Below are 19395 nucleotides of genomic sequence, written 5' to 3' on the forward strand. Positions count from 1 at the left end.
TCAAACACTCAATCTCTCATTAGATTGAATTAACACACGAAATTTTGAATAAAAATTTTTATTTATTTATTGAAAATAAAATGTTAAGAAAAATTCACTCGTCACTTTTTATTTAAGAGACCTGTATTTAAGAAAAACATAAATCGATCTCTTTAAATTCATGTCACTTTTAATAGTGACACATTATTTTTTACCGAACGCTTTTTTGGCATAAAAAATTTTAATATACTGGAACCGCAGTCTGGCGATTGATGGATATTTAATTATGGGAATAAAAATGCCATCGAGAATCGGGCACGCGGCGCTTGGCACCGATATATAAATATAGGGGATGATGTGATGTGTGATATAGAGAACTTGTGATTATTCATCGTAAATGTATTATTATTAAATGGGGAAAATAATGAGCATAAAATCATATCTGCAGTTATAAGCGCTATTTTATTTTGTATTTTTTATGTAATTTCTGAATAAATTAAGATAACGATGAAAAGGTTATTTGTGCGTTTAGAAATTATACCATATATATATAAAGTTTAGCTTTCGTTTTATTGTAGAAACAGTTTTAAGTCGTATTTATAGAGCCGTAGAGTTTAATTATTTATTATTAACGTGTAAGTAACATTTCGGTGTAAGTTAATGGTTGCAATGCAATCGATCGTTATTAAATTACGCCGAATATATGGGTCACGTTGTACGTAGTTATGTTATTTTAACGGAAGCCAATACCTGGGAAAAATACATGATGCCAATGGGATTCTGAAATAAGAGACCGTTTAATTCTCAAGTGTTAGTTTTAATATTAATACATTAGTGAGTTATTAAAACTGTACGCTAGATTCGTTATAATTGTTTGCCGCATTTTAATAATTCATGTGATATAATATTGAAGCTTTAGGTGATGCAAATCTACTGTTATTTAATTATTAGAATAATTATAGTTGTAATTTTATTAAAAGATATTAAATTTAAAAAAATTTGAGAATTGTTCTTTAAAAAAATTTTAATTTGAAAATTTTCTCCTTTCCTAAAATCATTTTTCAATCTTTCATAATTAAAAGTAACTGCGGTCTTAAAATTTTATTTATCAAAACGTTAGTGTCATACTTGAAAAAATAAACTTGACATTAAAAAGAAATATTAAATCGAGAATATTATTTTTTAACCTTCCCGCTATAAAAATCATTTAAAATTTTACGTCGAATCGTTTGCTAGGTAATAAATAATCTTTTTGTAATAAATAAGCGATTGATTCTTTCGGAAGAAAAAATTTCGAGTTCGAAAAAGAATAAAACTTCAGAATAGATAATTTTTCGAGAAATAGATTTTTGTACATAGCGGGAAGTAAAGTTCCAGGGATGGCCTGCAGGGTCAACCGTTTCCCAGATTCTTTTTTAGTCAAACATTTAAATTCTTTTCATATCTTCACCGCAATTTCTATAAAAAAATTTTTATCTATGACTCGCAATACAAAAATTAAAACTAAAAAGTCTAAGACTTGAAATTATTATTAAAAAAAAAAAATCAGCGCTCGCTGTAAATTATCACCCAAACAATACCGACAATTAATACTCCCTCAAAATAATAAATAAAATAGAGATATCGTGGAATTACAGAATCGATTCCCCCAGTAGCATTCGGTTCATGTAACATCCCTTGTTTCCCTCCGTGCTCCATATGTGGGTCATTCCATTATACACTATGGAATTCCATTGAATTATTAAACGTCACCGATGCTAACGAATTCTAAATAAACATCTATAACACATACTTGGATATATCCGTCACTATTTATCAAGATACCAGTCCAGATATCAGCATCATCGACACTTGCTATAAATAATTAGCCCCACGGAGAAAAAGACAAAATTTAATATTAAAAATAATGATTAAAAAACCAAAGCTTGCTTCTTTTTTCTTACGTCATACTGATATTAAAAAATGATAATAACAAAAATAATAATGATAATAAAAAAGAAAAAAGACAGTACAACGCGATAGGGTGGAATACACCTGTACTGTAGGAGTCGGAGGGTGCCGAGGAGAAGCAACCAGCACGTGCGTCGTCGATGCTGCACCCAGATCGTTGAGACCATGTACAACCCCTAACCATGTGTGTATATTACATACGGATAGCTTACATACTCATGTACTTTTACATATGTATGTACCTGCACATATGTGTCTATATATATAAATATTTCGATATATATCTATATACATCTATATATATGCTACTGACAGGGATAGTGCAAGCGACAGACAGAGAACTATCCATGTATACATGTATACACGTGTGTAACAATAAAGTGAAAGAGAAGGAGACAGAGAGTAGATCTAGAATGGAACAGAACAGAGCACGCAGCAATACCGAACACCCAATACCCGCGTCTTTATACCTTCATTCCAAAAGCCATAACGTGAAAATTAATAAAGCTACGATTAATAAAAATTTTAAATTTTTTATATATCAGAAGCGAACGGAGTAGAGTAGAGTTAAGCATCGGCGCCTCACACCAATTCGATTATTCGCCGGTGGTATTTTTAACGTAAAAAAGAATTTTATTATTTTTTGTCAGTCTTGTAAGCGGGTTAAATAGTTAAATTATAAAATTCCGCGAATGACTTGAATTTCGCGGGTGTACGATATTTCTGTTGGTACCGGCATATAACCCACCGATTTATTGAGATATTTTACACTACATGGGCTGCGGTGTAACTGTAGAGAATAGTCCATGTGTGTGGGGTAATATATATATGTTCATATATGTTGTATAGAGTTGCATAGAGACAAAATTGGGAAGTACACTTTAAACTCGCTTAAGCGTTGCAGCCCTTGTAAAAATACACTCCCTTTGTGACGTAAGTCCCTTGTTGGGTGTCCAGCGATACGTAAATGCTTCTAGAAAGAGATCTATATATGTGTATGTGTGTGAGTGGATATATGTTATGGATAGGTGGAGTAGAAGCTGAGAGAGTGACAGGGTGTGACCACTTTCAGCCGAAAATTGAGTTACTGACGATGCCGCTCGAGAGGTAAAGGGTTCTCACGTTCTCTAGCTACTCTCTCTTGTACATGTTTATGGATATGTCGTGTGTGTGTGTGTGTGTGTGTGTGTGTGTGTGTGTGTAATGTCGACCTTTATATCGGATTCTACTGTAAGCATCCATCAGGTTTCTAGCGCAGTAGTAAGTATCAACCGCGTGGCAGACGAGATACTTATACGCGGACTCTTTTTTATATAATAATTTATTGATTTTTATCGAAGCAATATTAATTATTTTAAATTAATGTACAACAATTAAGAAGTGAAGACTCATCAGTTAGATGTGACATAAAAATCATAGTTGAATTCAATTAAAATTATTGAAATCAAAGCTTATAAAAAATAAATGGGGAAAAAGGATTTGTGAATGCGAAAAAAAATTTTTTTTTTTAATGTTTTAAAATTGACGGATTAATTTCAGATAATTTTGTTCTATAAAAACTTTTTTATCAATTTGTAAAAATTATTGACCTAAATTTACAATTAAAAAAACCTTGAAAACACTACACTTACAATCACGAAACTTTTCCACAAATTATTTCTTCTCATTGCAGAAAATTTCCATTAAAACCATTTGCGGTATTCAAAATAATATTTTAATTAATAACTCTTAAAAATTGACGCTGCAATTAATCGGTACACTAGTAATATATATTTATAAATATATATATAAAAGTAAAACAAAAAAAATAATTAATAGCAATTTAAAGCGCGAGGCGCGATAACGGAAAAAAATATTCGCCTTGCCGGAGTTTCATTTTCGATTGCTTTGGAGGCTCTCGAATGGGTGAGGAAAAAACAATAAAAAAGAAAGCAACGCGACGAAACGCCCGCGGAAACGGGGAATGAAACCGATGAACGGAGAACGGAGAACGCGAGTTGAGGGGTAGACGGGGGGAAAGAGTGTAGTGGTATAGAGATCATATAGAAGAGAAGAGATCGGGAAACGGCGAAGAGGGACGAATGGATGGTTAAAAATATTGAAGCCCGATAGCCGCAGTTGCAGGGGGTTATCGACAAAGAGAGGGACAGCAATAATGGTGAAATACTGGAGTAAAGAGTAAAGGTACCGGGGATGGCTCAGGGGGTGGAGGATAGAATATAGGAGGATAAAATATAGGAGAGGGAAGGGGGTGGTTGGTTTGGTCGGTCGGTTGGAAGGTTCACGTAATTCCGACCTCTCCTCTTATACCGTCCACGTCCACGATCCACGATCCACGACTACTCTTCTGGTCTATAGCTCTTACACCCCCTGGCCGGGCGAACCCTTGATGCCGAACTGGTCTCGTCGTTGGAAAAAATTTAATTACAAAAAAGTTTTGGCATTCCATCAGTTTGGTTTAGCTGACGCTGTATCGTTCACGTTAAATCCTACTATACCTTATATTCGCGTATTTGTGGCCGGCTATACTCTCTCTCTGCCATAACCCGTCCACCCTCTTCCCCCCCCCCCCCACTCCTCCCATCGCCAAACCACTTTGACCATTTTTGAACATTGTAATAACTTTAATAAACTATCTATGGAGCTTTTTAATAAATATATTTATAAATCTCGACTTTAATGCCAGGAGAGCGCAGACTACGCATCAGGGGGTTCGAACTTATTTTTTTTTTGATTTTTATGTAGAAAATTAGGCTTTGGCATTCTGAGAAGATAATTTATTTTATATATATTATATTTAGATTGAAAATTTTTCAATAAAAAAAATTTAATTCTTGTTATCATAACAAAATAATTTTTTTATTTTGATAAAAATTTATTCGTTATTTTTTTCTGGGAATAAATACATAGAATTATGAAAAAAAATTTTTTTGATTCTAACGATTAAGTTTAATTATAATTTTTAATTATTTCCTTACGAAAAAAATTTAGAAAATTAGTTTGAAATTTTCTTACTGAGAATTTTTTAATCATCAAGTGTACATGACTTAATAGTTTAGTTGTTTTAGCTTCAGAATGCCGCAAAGACATGTCCTATATCAATGCGATATTTATCTGCCTTTCTGGTACTATATATACAATATATATATTTCATTAAATCTGTGAGTGAATTTAGTATTGAGAATGTCATGATAATTTACCAATCCTGGAACTGCACCCCTTTAAAAATATTTAAATCCGGTTTTGATTCATCGGCGAATGAATTGGCGGCACTTCAAACGAAATATACTCGTCTAACTTTTCTATTCACTTTTTTATTTACCAATAGTATCACATTCCTATGCAGACAAATAAACAGAACGTTTCAACGATTTTTATTAAATTTATTAACGTTTATTTAAGGTTGTTCGAATGGAATGCAATATAAGATTAAATTATTTTCCTTTTTTAACTTTGCGGCTATAAAAATATTTTATATCCCGTATTTAAAATTCATTATTAATACTCAAGTGATTTAAGTAACTGTTGAATTTATTTTCGTATTTATTACAGAAAAAAATAGCTCTGTTTCTGTTTTAGAGCTGCGAATAACCAAAACTGTCTTTTAAACGTGAAGAAATAAGTTAATTAATTAATCTATAACTCAATTAAGTTCTTTTTATTCCTACTTGATGTTCGAGGGATTTTTTAAGAATCTTAATTCAGTAATTATTCCGTTATTAACTAAGTAAGTTTATCGAGTTATTTTATTTTAGAATTACTAATTAGTTTTATCTCATATTCGCGTGAAACAGCAACCAAACGTTCGTCTATCATCTGTCATATTTCAGCTAAATGTATTTTTAGAACCGTTGTATCTCTAAGAAATAGAAAGCATCGCGTTTGAATCGTGCAAAAACTAAGTAAAAGTAGAAAGAAAAATTCACTCACACGAATAAAAAAAATTTGAAACTTTAATCCTTAAAAAAAGCTCAGAAAAAAAAATATCAAGATGAGAAATTTTTAAAGAAATATTTTTGTCATAAGTTTCCTACCTTTAACTAAAGAACAAAGTCTCAAGAAAATTTTTCCTTCGATAAGTTCAATTAAAAAAAGCTTTTCAAACTGTTTCGTCATTTTAAATTATCACATTTTTCATGAAAAAAATTTTTTTTTATTTATTTTACTAATATTACTTCTAGGCTTTTATATAAAATTTTTTTTCTGTTTACTATGCCTGCTCTCAAATAAATAAAATCAATAGTAATTAAATAATTATGTTATTGTCTCTACATTAATCACCAGTAACTATTTTCATTCACTCAATAAGTAAATCTATCTGATTTCCGGTAACGCCCAAGTATTCGATATTGGCAATTACGTCAGGATAAAGACGTTTGCTAATATCAGTAACATTTCAACTTTTGCCTACACATATACATATATGTATAAACCCATTAATGAAATTTAAATCTTTGACTCTCACAATTATAATCTTTACAATGAAATAATCTCCGCTAAGTTTACCATGACATCCCGGAGAAAATTATAAAATTATACAAGAATAATTTCTGTAAGACGAGCGTTAATTTAATAAAGAATCTCCGACTCTTGTCAATTAAAATCTTAAGACGTAAAAACTATATATGTAATGGAATAAATTTATATAACCCATATATTTACGTAAAGTTTATAATGAAAGTAGATACGCGATAGATTAAAGAGAAATGTCTACACTGATATTGATTTTACTCCTCAGTCGGAAGGTAGACGTCAGGGGATAGTTGAGGGAGTAGAAACCGCCAATCTTTACAGCTCAACTTTATTCTTATTTTTTTTTTTTTTTCTATTTTTCATTTTCTATTTTTTTCATTTCTATCTTGAATGCTGTTTCTCGCTAGTTCGTTTTCTGTCTCTTCTTCAATGCCTTTTCTCTTTTAGTTAGCTCTGCCTCTGTATCGCCTCTTGTCTCTTTTACCATCATCCACTGGCTGTCAACGTTTCCTGGCCTCTTTTTCTTCATCGATGCATTCATTCGGACCTTTCGATTTGCCATTCGTGGTTCCACGCTCGTTAAAAAAAATTCTCTCTTATTTTTTCTTACTCATCTTTCTTATTCTTCATTCTTTCTCTGCGTGCCTTTTTTTATCCAAAAGATGTTGATTAAATTTTATGAATAATTTACTCCCTTTATATTTCATTTATGTATTTTTCCTCAGGATACAGAGAATTATAATTTCATTTTTTATTCCTATCAATAAACTTTTGTTTTAGCAAGCCCACAACCAACGAAAGTTTTTTTTTTAAGACTAATCGGTCAATAATTTACATCATTGACTAATTTTTAGTAAAATTTGAACCTAGTAATTTTTTTTTTCAATCGAATTGTAGTATTCAACTACTACATTAATTCATATGAATATTAATAAAATAATAAATTAATAATGATGAAAAATAATACTAATAAAAAAAATAAAACCGGCAATAGATAGGAGATACAAAAAATAAGAGCACTCAAATTATGAAAATAATGCGGTGTAATAGATACATTATGAAGATAGCTGTTAAATTAAGCGTTGCATCTCGAGATACCCAGCTGCGTTATTCAGGCAAGAGCTTACAGAGTAGCCCGGTTGGCTGTATGGACACTGGTTCACCCCTACGGTCCCGTTAGTACTACATATAGATTATTGATTAGGCAATAACTCAAGGACTACTCGTTGGGGGGTTCACATTGCCACCACAACCTAGGCTTTCTCGCCCTGACTGGACACCAATGCTCATGGATCTTTCCCTCCATATCCATTCTGTGCTAATTAATATGCATCGTTGCTCATTATTTTTTATTCAAAACCCAAACTACCTACTTTTTATCATTATTAATCTGTTCAACACTTGAAAGCTTTATTAACATATTATTATCAATTTATTATTAATCATAATAATAAAAAATAAGAATCGATTCAAATGTAATTTTTTTTTATAGTATTTTTAATAAACTAAGTTGATTTTGAATGAAAAATATAAAATTATTGAATGAAAATGACGAATTATTTTTAGTTTTGAATAAATATGCTTCATATTGAAGATTTTGAATAATTCTTCGCTAAGAAAACTAAGAAGAGAATTCTCATAAAATTTCTCATAAATATATTTTTAATTTTTTTTATTATTAATAGAAATAATAATAAATGAATGTTTGAATGAATAAATAATAAATAAAATAATTGAGAACATAAGCATTATGATTGGCAATTTAATCTAGTAGACTATTTATTTTTTAGCTTTATAAATGAAATAATGCAGTCTGGGCGGTGAGCATATCCCATCACATAAATGAAAAGTTAAAGCCAGTCTTTGTGTGAGAATATAAAACGTCCGTTGGGATCAATTTAGCTCTGTGTGGAAAAGTGTTAATCGATTATCGCTGTAGAGCCTTTGATAAAGTTTATGTTTTCAGTTAAACTGTTTGTTCTTTTTACTGTTTAAATACTGATTATAATTAGATACTTGTAATAAACTAAACTCTTAATTATAATAATTAAGCAAAAGTAAATATTTGTTTTAAGCGTTTATCTGGCACATTTTAGTTTTCCTTGCATTGCATTTATTGCCATTTCCGAAAATTAGAAAAATAAATACTGTAAATAATTTACAAGATATCAGAGTAGTGATTAATCGCTAGTGATTAGTGATGGTGATGAGAAAGTGTCGAAGACTAAGAATCGGAATAGAATGTACTAGACTGGTGTTAGACTTTTCTTTAGTAATAGAGAGGACTAGCTCTGCCGAATCGTTGACCGCAATGTTGGGGACACAGCTGAGCCATTATTGGAAACTCGTTACATGCTCGATTCAACGTTACAGAGATCCGCAACAAGCCAAGTGTAACACAAGTGTTTTGGTGAACTGCAGCCACTAAATTGCATTCGTGTCCACCTCAGCCGGACGCAGGAAATACCTGCATCGTAGACTCACCCTCTAATGAACGTGTCTATGAAAGAGAGTAACCGACTGTATACATCCACATATACTACCTACTATCTTCTACTTTCAGTCTACTGTTTTTGTCCTGTTTAATTTTTTTACTTTCATTTTTTAAATCAAAAACTTTTAAAACAAAAAATTTATGTGACTTTTCAAAGATTTAGTCTGAAGGATCAATTTTTGATCTAGTTCAAGTGTTATTAAGTTAGACACATGAAATGGTATTTCAGTTTTTATTTTATTTATTTTATTTGACTCAAAAAACTGCATCGTATGCCGTTTCCAAAAATTATAAATTTTTAGAATTTAAAAAAATGCTTTTATTTATACTAAAATTAATTAATTAATCTTAAAACTAAAAAATGTCAAGTTCTTTGAAATAACTACCAATAAAAAAAAATTCTGAATGACCTAATATATGAATCAAACAATTTTAGTACAATAATTTATGCACAATATTTAAAATAAAAGCCTATTGAAGTAAAACTAAAATAACCATATCTTCTGTTAACCGATGAGTTTTTCAGCAGGATTTTTGAATATGGAAAAATATAAATTTGATGATGCAGTATTATTATCGAATACCGGAAAGAACAGAGTGGCATTTAAATACGGTACAGTTAACGAATGGCTAAATTTAAATTAAAGCTTTGAATAAATTACTCGTGTTACATGGACCGAAAATCGTTATTTGTAAATTATACATTCATCAATATATAACATTGTGACATTTGATTTGATGCTACAGCGAAGTTAACTCACTTAATAAATATATTATTTTGACAACTACTTCCCTTCATTTTTAACTCAGCTAAATAGATAGAATAATGATTTAAATGTATTGCTTAATTTTAACGAAAAATATCCTACTGATTATTTTAAAAATAAAATAAAACAAATTTTCATTCATAACTCCAGCTCTGATAATAGCAGCGATAATTGTAAATATTCAATGATAGCTTATCAATGAGCAGTTGTTTTAAATGAAATAACTTAATTTATATTGATGCAATAAACCATCTAAATAAATCCAAGATAGTGAATTTAACAATCAGATTAAAATAAATTTGATCGATTATTGAAAACCATTCAACTAATTAAGGCGGCACTTATACCGCCGGTATGATTCAAAATGATTGATCAATCGAAGCACAATACCGAAATAAGTTAATGAAAACCGGAAAATATCACTTATTGCCCGTCATATTTTCAACTAATGATGCCATAATATATCAACCAAAATTGTTTTCATTCCAATTTCTTCCATATATATTTCTCCTTCACGTAAAACGATCACAATTACCATTTATCAAAATCTATTATCGTCCTCACCGGTTCGGTACGATTTGGTAATTCATTCTCATTTGATTACCGAATTTGATATACCGATACATTAAAATAGTCTATCGCACCCGGCACATTGAATGACTCAATCCAGAAGATATTTTTTCTTCAGCTTATTTTATTATTTTTATTATTACTTCTAATATCACAAAATATACTACTACACAAATCATTTAAATTTAAAATATTGAAAACAAATGTCACCAACAAATTTCAACTTAAAATAAAAATCATCTGATTACTTAAAAGTGATACCCGTTTATTTATTGAAAATTCGATTATATTTTGTCTAGACTCCAGACAAACCCACTGATACCAAGCTAATTGATAATACTAATTACTTTAAAAAGCATTAACGAGTTGACTTGTAAAACATTTTAAAACTATTTGGGTCGGTTGTCCGATATACAACTGGACAATTTATCCCTTTAACAGCTACTGCTATTACTAAGTCGGTTTTTCGTTGTCCGATACTATCATAGACGGTGATGTCCCTTAACGGATACATCACTTAATTATCGGCAAATTGATCTTATTACTGCTGCGTGATACCCTCATACATTTGCTGAATTATCTGTGGTACATTTTATTTCCCGAAAACTTTTATTTCCGTCCCCAATTTAAAGAAAAAAAAAAAAAAAAAAATAAAATAAACCGCGAATTCGCTTAACTGAAAAGAGAATCGAATTCCGTTTTAGAGATTTCGGTTGAATGTAACACGATTTTTAAGTAGGTGTTTTTCGGGTAGTCTTTGATGGATGCGAGCAGAGGGTGAGCTTCGAGCCGAAGGACGAGGAATAGAAAATACTGTTACATATATACTATTAAAGGTAACAGCTGAAAACTTAACTAACGCGACATCAAAGACTTCAAAGTAAAGTACCTATTAACTAACTGTGTTAGTCCATGAGTTAATTAGTCTTCTATACAGAGCATTCAACTACCTCGTGATATAAACGTATATTTTCCTTCAAGGGAATCAAAAACACCCGTCATTAGCTTGTTAAAGATTCATCAACCCTTGTCTTGTGTGTTTTGTTAGCGATCTAACATTTTGTGTTAGATGTTTTAATATTCAGTGCGATTTATTTTGGCGACAGCTGCCAAAAAAAAAATAAATACTTGGTCTTTTTGACATTTAAAAATTTTCTTTTAAATTCAGGTCATTTTACGTATTAAGAAATAAAAACTATCACTGTATTTTTTCTAAAGAGTAAAGTGATGTACAGCTTGAATCTGTAGAACCATTACAAGTCAAATAAAGACATTAAATGCAATTATTTTTGTACGAAATGTCGGTCAGCTATTTTATACATCGCTTCCAAGTTTTTAAATTTATAATTTAGAATGAGAAATTTTCCATTTAAATATACTCTAAATTTTTTCAGAGGTTTAAATATTCTGTTAATTTTTTACCCGACCTTAAAATTATATTTATACTCCCCACAATATAAATATAAAAATAAAATTCTTTTTATTCTAAGATATATAAGACTTTTAAAACTTATTTAATTTTTCCAAGACAAAAAAGTACTGCAGAGTTATGAATCTAAAGGTTGCGTGTTCGAGTTTCACTTAGGTCAAATGAATTTAAATGATCGTTCATTTTTTTTTTAAATTAAATTTTTTTTTCCAATCTTGTATTATTTCCATTAAAAATTTTTATTTTTATAAAAAATTAATTTTTCAAACAAGTTTTTTTTGCATCAACTTTTTTTATGAGTTACAGATCCCCTAATTTTCCAAAAAAAATTTCTTCCGTAAAATAACATTTTAATAAAATGAAATTACCTTTGTATTATCAATTACAAACTACACAACCAAGCTCGTAGTTGTAAGTTTTGAATATAGATATAAAAATAACTCTAACTACAGACATCCTTAAGTAAATTACCATCGACTTAAAAGGAGCCAAGATAGATCAGATGATTATCTGTAATTTTATTTCCGTGAATGTAAAGAGAGATTGAGTAAAAGTTATGCAGCAGAAATGAAGTGAGGGTAGTGGCTAGAGGGTGGGTTATTTGTAAAAAGGAAAAAAAGGAACAGAGTCCGAAGAAAAGCGACATCATACATGGTACAGGGTGCTCTGCTCTCGAAATGAAAGAGCTCGTAGGAGATAGATGTAGAGAAGGAGAAGGATAAGTCTAACACACGCGAATGGGCATGATACCAAGTTTAATTAGGTGCGCCTTCATTGGTATATAATATATATCTACCCAGAAGTAGACCCCTGTCAACCCCCTCGGTCTCTTGCTCTTGTATACAACCCGATATCCATTGCTGAGTATCGGATAGTAGAATGAGTGCCCAAGGAGAGGGTATAGTTGCTTCAACTATGATGAGAGATAGGACACTGAGCAGAGGAAGAGATGAAGGATGGAAACAAGCTTGCGCTCTTTCTCTCTCATGCTCATTTTTATCTCGTAGTTTCTTTCTTTCTAGTCTCAGGAGTAGTCCTATATTAGGAGCCCAAGGATGAGTATTATGCGATAGTCACAAACTAGCGTCCTGGTATTTAGTGGGGGTAGTTTTCAAAGATTATGGGGAGGTGGGATGAGGCTCGACTTTTGTACAGTGCCCGGATTGAAATTTACCGTGGGATTCTGAACTACCGAGATTACCTCTAGTCTCTTCTCTCTTCATGGGGACTTCAATACTACACTGTGTTGGGTAACTTCGATTCTAAGCTCCAACTCTTGCTCTTTATGCTTGGCTATGTATTGTTATTCTGATTATTATATTGGGCCAAATACTTTTCCTAGTCTTCTACACTATTCATTTGCTATTTTTTAGTTATTATTATTATTATTATTATCTTGTTGCGCAATAAGGTGATTCTCATTCATTGGAATCAGGTGCTTTTGAATTTCAATTTTTATATCACGCCAAGAATTGCGAATTGTGAATAAAAAAAAATTTTTGCTTAATGATTTTTTAGGATTTTTAATTACAATATTAGTAGTTTGGATAATTTTCAAATAAAATATTACTTCTATCACAGGATCGATTACCAATAGTTCAATGTTCAAATATTCCAAAAACTTAAAATATAAAATTGACCATCACCAAAAAATATATAAAATCATGAAAAGCTACAAACTCAAATTAAGACCGTTCTGATGATACCAAATTTAACTTAAAAAATTTTTTTCAAAATAAAAATATACCCGTCACAAAAATTTCCTTTCTCTCTTAATGACATGGATAAAAATAAAATTTTGGTAGTCATTCATGAAAATCAAACGTACGTTCTACGATATTGTGGTGTTATTTGAACTCTTGATTTTTAAGCCAATATGTGTCAGTAATGACGATGCGATAGAATATTTTTTGTTGAACAAAAGTGATAAATTCGATTCATTTTTCAATAATGAAAAACCTATAAATTAGTTATTGGTTTTGTAACAAAATATTCGACGATAAAATATATGTAGGATTTTATTGAATAATCACTTTTTTTCAAACAATCCATCGTTAATACAAAACATCGACTGAATCCAATTTATAATCGTATTCTTGAGTAAATTTTAAATTTCAAACTTTTATAATTAATAATTATTTTATTAAAATTCAAAAGCAACGAAAATGAGAATCACTCTATTGTAAAATCGTATACCGAGTTAACATGGACTACAATTAGACCCTTACCTAATTCATTGACAGAAAAAAATTCTGTATGACAAAATTTGCTCGTGTTTTAATAATATAATAGTCCACGAATTTAAAAAAAGTTTTCCATTAAACTTTTTAACAGCTTTCATTTAATATGATTTGGTTAATCAATTAAATTAAATTAAACAACTTTCGCAAAAATTAAACTCGCGCAAATAAAAAATCTGATAACTGAATTTAATTCATAAAAGTTAGTATTATAAAATAATCACACTGTTTTGAACTAATCGCAATTAAATATTAAATAATTAAAACGAATATCGCGTTCTACTTTTTATTATTTCCTCTTTATATCAATATTGATATCTTATCAAAAATCCCCACTTTTTCAGAATTTTGGTATATTTCATGAAATTCTGTACACTATGATTATAGGATTGAGTGCAGCAGAGGGTGTTCAACAGTCGCCTAGAAATATATTTCTACACAAATGCGATTCGTAGTAATTGCAATTTTGAAGTCTACAGTCATTAAAAATAAAACCAGTGTTTGATTATCATCTAAAGCTCATGATAAAGACAAAATAAAGTGCAAATAATGTTATCTAGATCAATGAAAAATAAATTTTCATAATTTATGTTCAAAGGATACTCTGCGAAAAAAATTATTTCACTAAAAATAGTAGTCAAAATTTAAAAAAAAATTTTTTTTTTAAGTTATACAGATCGGTAATAAATTTACATTACTATCATTGAAAAAAATTAATGAAAACTTTATCGATACAGAAGATATTATTAGTCAGTCAATATTGAGCCTCACGTCTATTGAATTTGGTGTTAGATCGTATTAATTTTATTACAAAAATTAAAAAAAAAATCAGCTGAATTTTATAAGATTTTTTTTTTTTTGACGTTAAATACCGATTCCAAATTGTATTAAAATTTTATATAATCATTCTCAGAATTCTACTTCTATATCTGATACAAGTTAATCTTTTTTTATCCAAAACTTTCATTGGATATTTCGCCTCATTGGTTTTATTTGTAAAAAATTTCCACGTAATTGGTACTAGATGCGCACCTCAATTTTAATCAATGATGAATCGTGTCTCGTTTTTTGCGAATTTCCACTAATTACTAACGTCAAAACTTTTATGTATTTTTCATTAGAGGAAAAATTATTTCACGAGATTCGCTTCACTTTTTTTTACATTTTTATAAGAAAATTCGGACGATTTCAAGCTAAATTTGATATAAAATCATATTTATTCAAAAATCTAAATTTCATATGAAATTGAGAAGAATCTAAATTTTTTCGGAGAAATATGACCAAAATAATGGCATAATTTTAGATTACTAGGTATTTCTTTGAACATTTATTACAAAAATTATCGTAAGATCTTGTATGAATAATTATAATACACGGGTGTGAATCGTTTACTAATTTCACATTTGCTTATTTTAATAAATTATTGGTACTAGATAAAAAAAATATATATATATATACTATGTACAATGTTAACAGCCACGATTTGCAAGACTTAGAAGATCACACTCGGTATTTTATTTATTTTATACTAAAAAAAAGTACTTTAAGTATAAATGTTAATGTTAACGATAAATTAATATAATAATTGATTATTATTTATTATTGATTATTGATTCCGTTAGATGTTAATGATTGAGATGTTGATATTACCATATGAGTTGTGAAACTGTTGATGATGAGTCTCGATTCCTGATCCTGGGTGGTGGATATCCAGCATGCCATCCGGGTCACCTCCGCTCTCAGAGCAGTTGCTCAGGGCTAAAACCAAACCGATAGACACACACCTTGCGTTTTCACTAATATTCATTATATTTATTTAAGACAACACGCTTTCCGATTATTTACTTATTTATAAATAACTCCTGCGATAAGTCATTTTTACCAATAATAAATTAACTTTTTTATAAAATAAAAATCAAAAACAATGACTTGCCGCATTTTTATATTTTTATTAAAACGAAATTTTGCGAAATATTCGCTCTATTTCGTTCAAAAAATTAAATAATAAAATAATTAGTTAATTAAATAATAATAAATATAAAATCAAATCCAAAACCAAAACCAAAACCAAAATCAAATTACATTCAAGAAAGATTAATAGTAAAGATGAAGAAAGATCAAAATAATTTAGAGTCTACATTAGAAGTAACCTTTTATAGTTCTAGGAGTTTTATATAATATAATATTGCAATAATAATTATAATTATAATGGTTGAGGAAAAATAAAACGGAAAAAGCGGACAGACTTTATTATATTGTATAGAGACTAGTTTTAGAAGGATAATAGAGAACCTCGTCTAATCAACTTAATGAAAACAAGAGAAACCAACAAAACCTATTTTAACTTTTTTTCTTTTTATGGTTATTTTATAAAATAGCTTTTTTTTTATTTTTTATTAATGTATCAACTGCAATATTTAGATAAACTGCTTGATGATTGTTTAAACACTAATTGTTGGTCGAGGTGCGTACTCATAATAGAAACGGTAATTTAAATTCAACCTGTACAAAAAAACCTATAATTTTTATTATATTAAATAATAATTAATTATTTTATAGTAATTTCATCAATATTAACAATTAATCTATTCAAGAAAAGATTAGTCCTATGAATTATTTTTTTTAATAATTTTTTCAACTAATACGCCTTTCAATAAGTTCAAAAAAACTATTTCAATTATTTTACAATATAGTTTTTTGCAAGTAAATATTCTTTACAAAAATAATATATCAAAAAGTTAAAAATATCTTTCATTTTGATTGAAAAAAAAAAATCGATGAAATTCAACCCTTTTTTTTCTCGAAAATTTTTTTCCGAAAATTAAAACATTTTTCAAGATATAAATGTGTTTTTTGCATAAAAATTAAAAACCTTCTCAAATCGACCAATCAATATTTTGATACCAACTTTTACTTTGTTTCCGCATTAAAATATAAAGTCGAATTTAAAAATTAAAACAATTTTTTTTTCTGCTTTATTGACTTTCATTGTATTTTAGGAAAGTTAAAAATCATAAAAAAGTTTTTAATAAAAACATTGCAGTCTGATACATTTCAATAAAATATTTTCAATAGAAACTTTAATGTTTAAATACCTTAAAAATTTTAAAATTAAAACTGACAATGAACAAATATCTAAAATCTTAAAAAAGAAAACTCGAAATAACATAGCAAAAATGCGGTGCTCATGTCTATCCATTTGGTTTCAATACTCCCGGATATTAGTACTAATTAATAATACCAAATAAAAGAAAAAAAAAAGAAAATGAAAGTAAACAAACTAGTACAGTGAATCAATAAACGTTTCGTCGGGAAAACATAAGATGAATGTTAAACTATTCTTTGGAGAACTCGAGTCGACATCCACATATTTAGTGCAATCTTCCGTGTAGATATTGTTGGTTTCGCTATTTCATCTTCTAGGTCGGCGTATATATTTTTTATATATTAATATATAAATATATTTACAAAAACTATTGTAATATAGTTGTCGTGCGCATATAAGTTTATAGATAATGTTGAATTGTAAATGTTTTTTTATTTCTGTCCGTGAATAAATTTCTAGTTTCACGGTAAAAAGTAATAAAATAAACCATCGTCGAATGAAGGCATAGAGTAAGCGGTATTGTAAGTAGAGGACAGGGGTATGTTCCTATAAAATTGTTGTGAGGGTTTGCGTGCGACAAAAGAACACGCAAATAACGCGAATAATCAGCGGGCTTACTGTAAGGAAAGACACGAACGATTTTTAAATTTATCGTGGAAGAATAAATGAAGAAAATGATGATACGATGATTATTATTATACGTTGTGCCGGTGTAGTGCGAGTGTACGTCTTCGTGTAAAAGGAATTTATTCTTTCGAATATAATTTCAATTGTGTTTTGTTGTTATTAAATGCGATGCAGTTTATCTATAGAAACATATAATACCCGATGACATAAGTATCGTCTTGCATTTATCAGTTATGTGGGGAACAGTCCGCTTTAATTTGATCTGGCTTGTTGTAATCGTTAATATGTATGTGCACAAAGCTTGTTGTTAATAATTAGTTTTTAAAAGCAGAATTTTTTTTTTTTTTTCAATTGAAAATGACAGCAAGGGGAGAATTACAGAAAAAACTTTTTATTGCGGTGGTTTACTTGTAATTTATTCAAGTTATGAAAATTTTATCAGTGTAATCACAAGGCCATCGTTTTAGGAATCGAAACGGCGGGGACGGGAAAATTTCAAGTTTTAAGTTTTTAAAGTCAAAAATTTTTACCGTTTAAATTGTAACTATATTGAACTTTTTGAAAGGTATTTTGAAAAAAAAAAAAAAAATGCGACTGCAATAACTATTTTTAACAAGCAATTGCTAAGCAAAAGTTTAAAAAAAAAGTAAGAAATTTTTTTGTGTTGAGGGTAATTGTTTAAAATTTCAAATTTTCCCGCAATAAATAAATTTCACTAAAAGCTAAATAATTATAAAATAACTACAGACATTATGTAAAAAAATTTTGGGAAAAATGAACCATTAAAAAAAAATGATTCATCATGATTTTTATTTAAATAAATTATAAAAATTAATTTCTCCCTATTTTAAATTTATTAAAAATAAAAGATGAATATGTAGAAAAAAATTGAAATGACGGATTTTTGTCTAAAGGATTAAATGATAAAAAAGTTAGGAGACACGGTTAAACTTGCGCGACGTTTCAAGTACTTTAAAGTTGTTAAAATAAGTTGAGTTTCTTTTATGTCAAAACACTAAAAGGAACTACCATTGAGATTTAATAAATCTCCGTAGATTGTACGGCATTTTGTACTCATTGAACTCGATTAATAATAAATTCAATTTAACGACTGACTATTTAACTATTCAAAGATTTATTTAGAGCGCGAGATTAAGTGCGGCCACTTGGAAAACGATTCATTTATCGATAAATTACTTTAAAAAAACAGTTCCGTGCGAGAAAACAATATAATTTGTCTTTGAATTATCATGTATTGCTCTTTTTACTTAAATGTTCGCAGTAAATGAAGTTATTTTGACATTGATGCAAAAAAGACTATTGCCTGTAAATTGTTAACTAACTTCTTGAAGTTAAACTCTACAAAGTATTCAGTCGAAAGACTACTTTAAGCATAAATACTTTAAATACTTCAAATGTGAAGTTTCAATTCAAGTAAATAAATTTTTCAAATAGCTACAGGAAAGGTTCGAAATCTTCATGAAAGTCTAAACAAACCTCTGGAGACTCGTAATTATTTGGTTTCGAACAGAATTAAAAATTTTTAATTTAAAAAAAAAAAAAAAAAACAATTTATCAGGCCTGAAAAATTTTTCCAAATTTACAGAACTGTTTTTTTGATAAAGCAAAACAGATTTTCTCTACTCGTGGTCGAAAAACCGGATTTTTCATCAGGATAAAATGACGGGAAGTAAAAAATGAATGACTGTGGGTGATTGGTTTCACCTGATTTAGTTTTAAAATAGACAGAAAGCAGGGCA

General features: G+C 29.2%; 1 protein-coding gene across 2 annotated transcripts in view; it reads right to left on the minus strand.

Moving 5' to 3' along the window:
* Nucleotides 1-19395, minus strand: part of LOC141534629 (one cut domain family member 2) — a 44954-nt gene that overhangs the window by 16724 nt on the left and 8835 nt on the right. The window contains exon 2 of one of the 2 annotated variants that reach the window (XM_074254092.1): nt 15553-15660. The exons of the other annotated variant lie outside the window; for it this stretch is intronic. Within the exon in view, the coding sequence (XP_074110193.1) occupies nt 15553-15660 (108 nt within the window). The remainder of the gene's footprint in view (nt 1-15552; nt 15661-19395) is intronic. 2 annotated transcript variants of the gene reach the window in all.

The sequence above is a fragment of the Cotesia typhae genome, unplaced genomic scaffold, assembly GCF_013202065.1.
Source record: "Cotesia typhae breed Kobodo isofemale line unplaced genomic scaffold, CoteBio_Ctyphae scaffold_13, whole genome shotgun sequence".
In the NCBI taxonomy this organism is placed as follows: domain Eukaryota; kingdom Metazoa; phylum Arthropoda; class Insecta; order Hymenoptera; family Braconidae; genus Cotesia; species Cotesia typhae.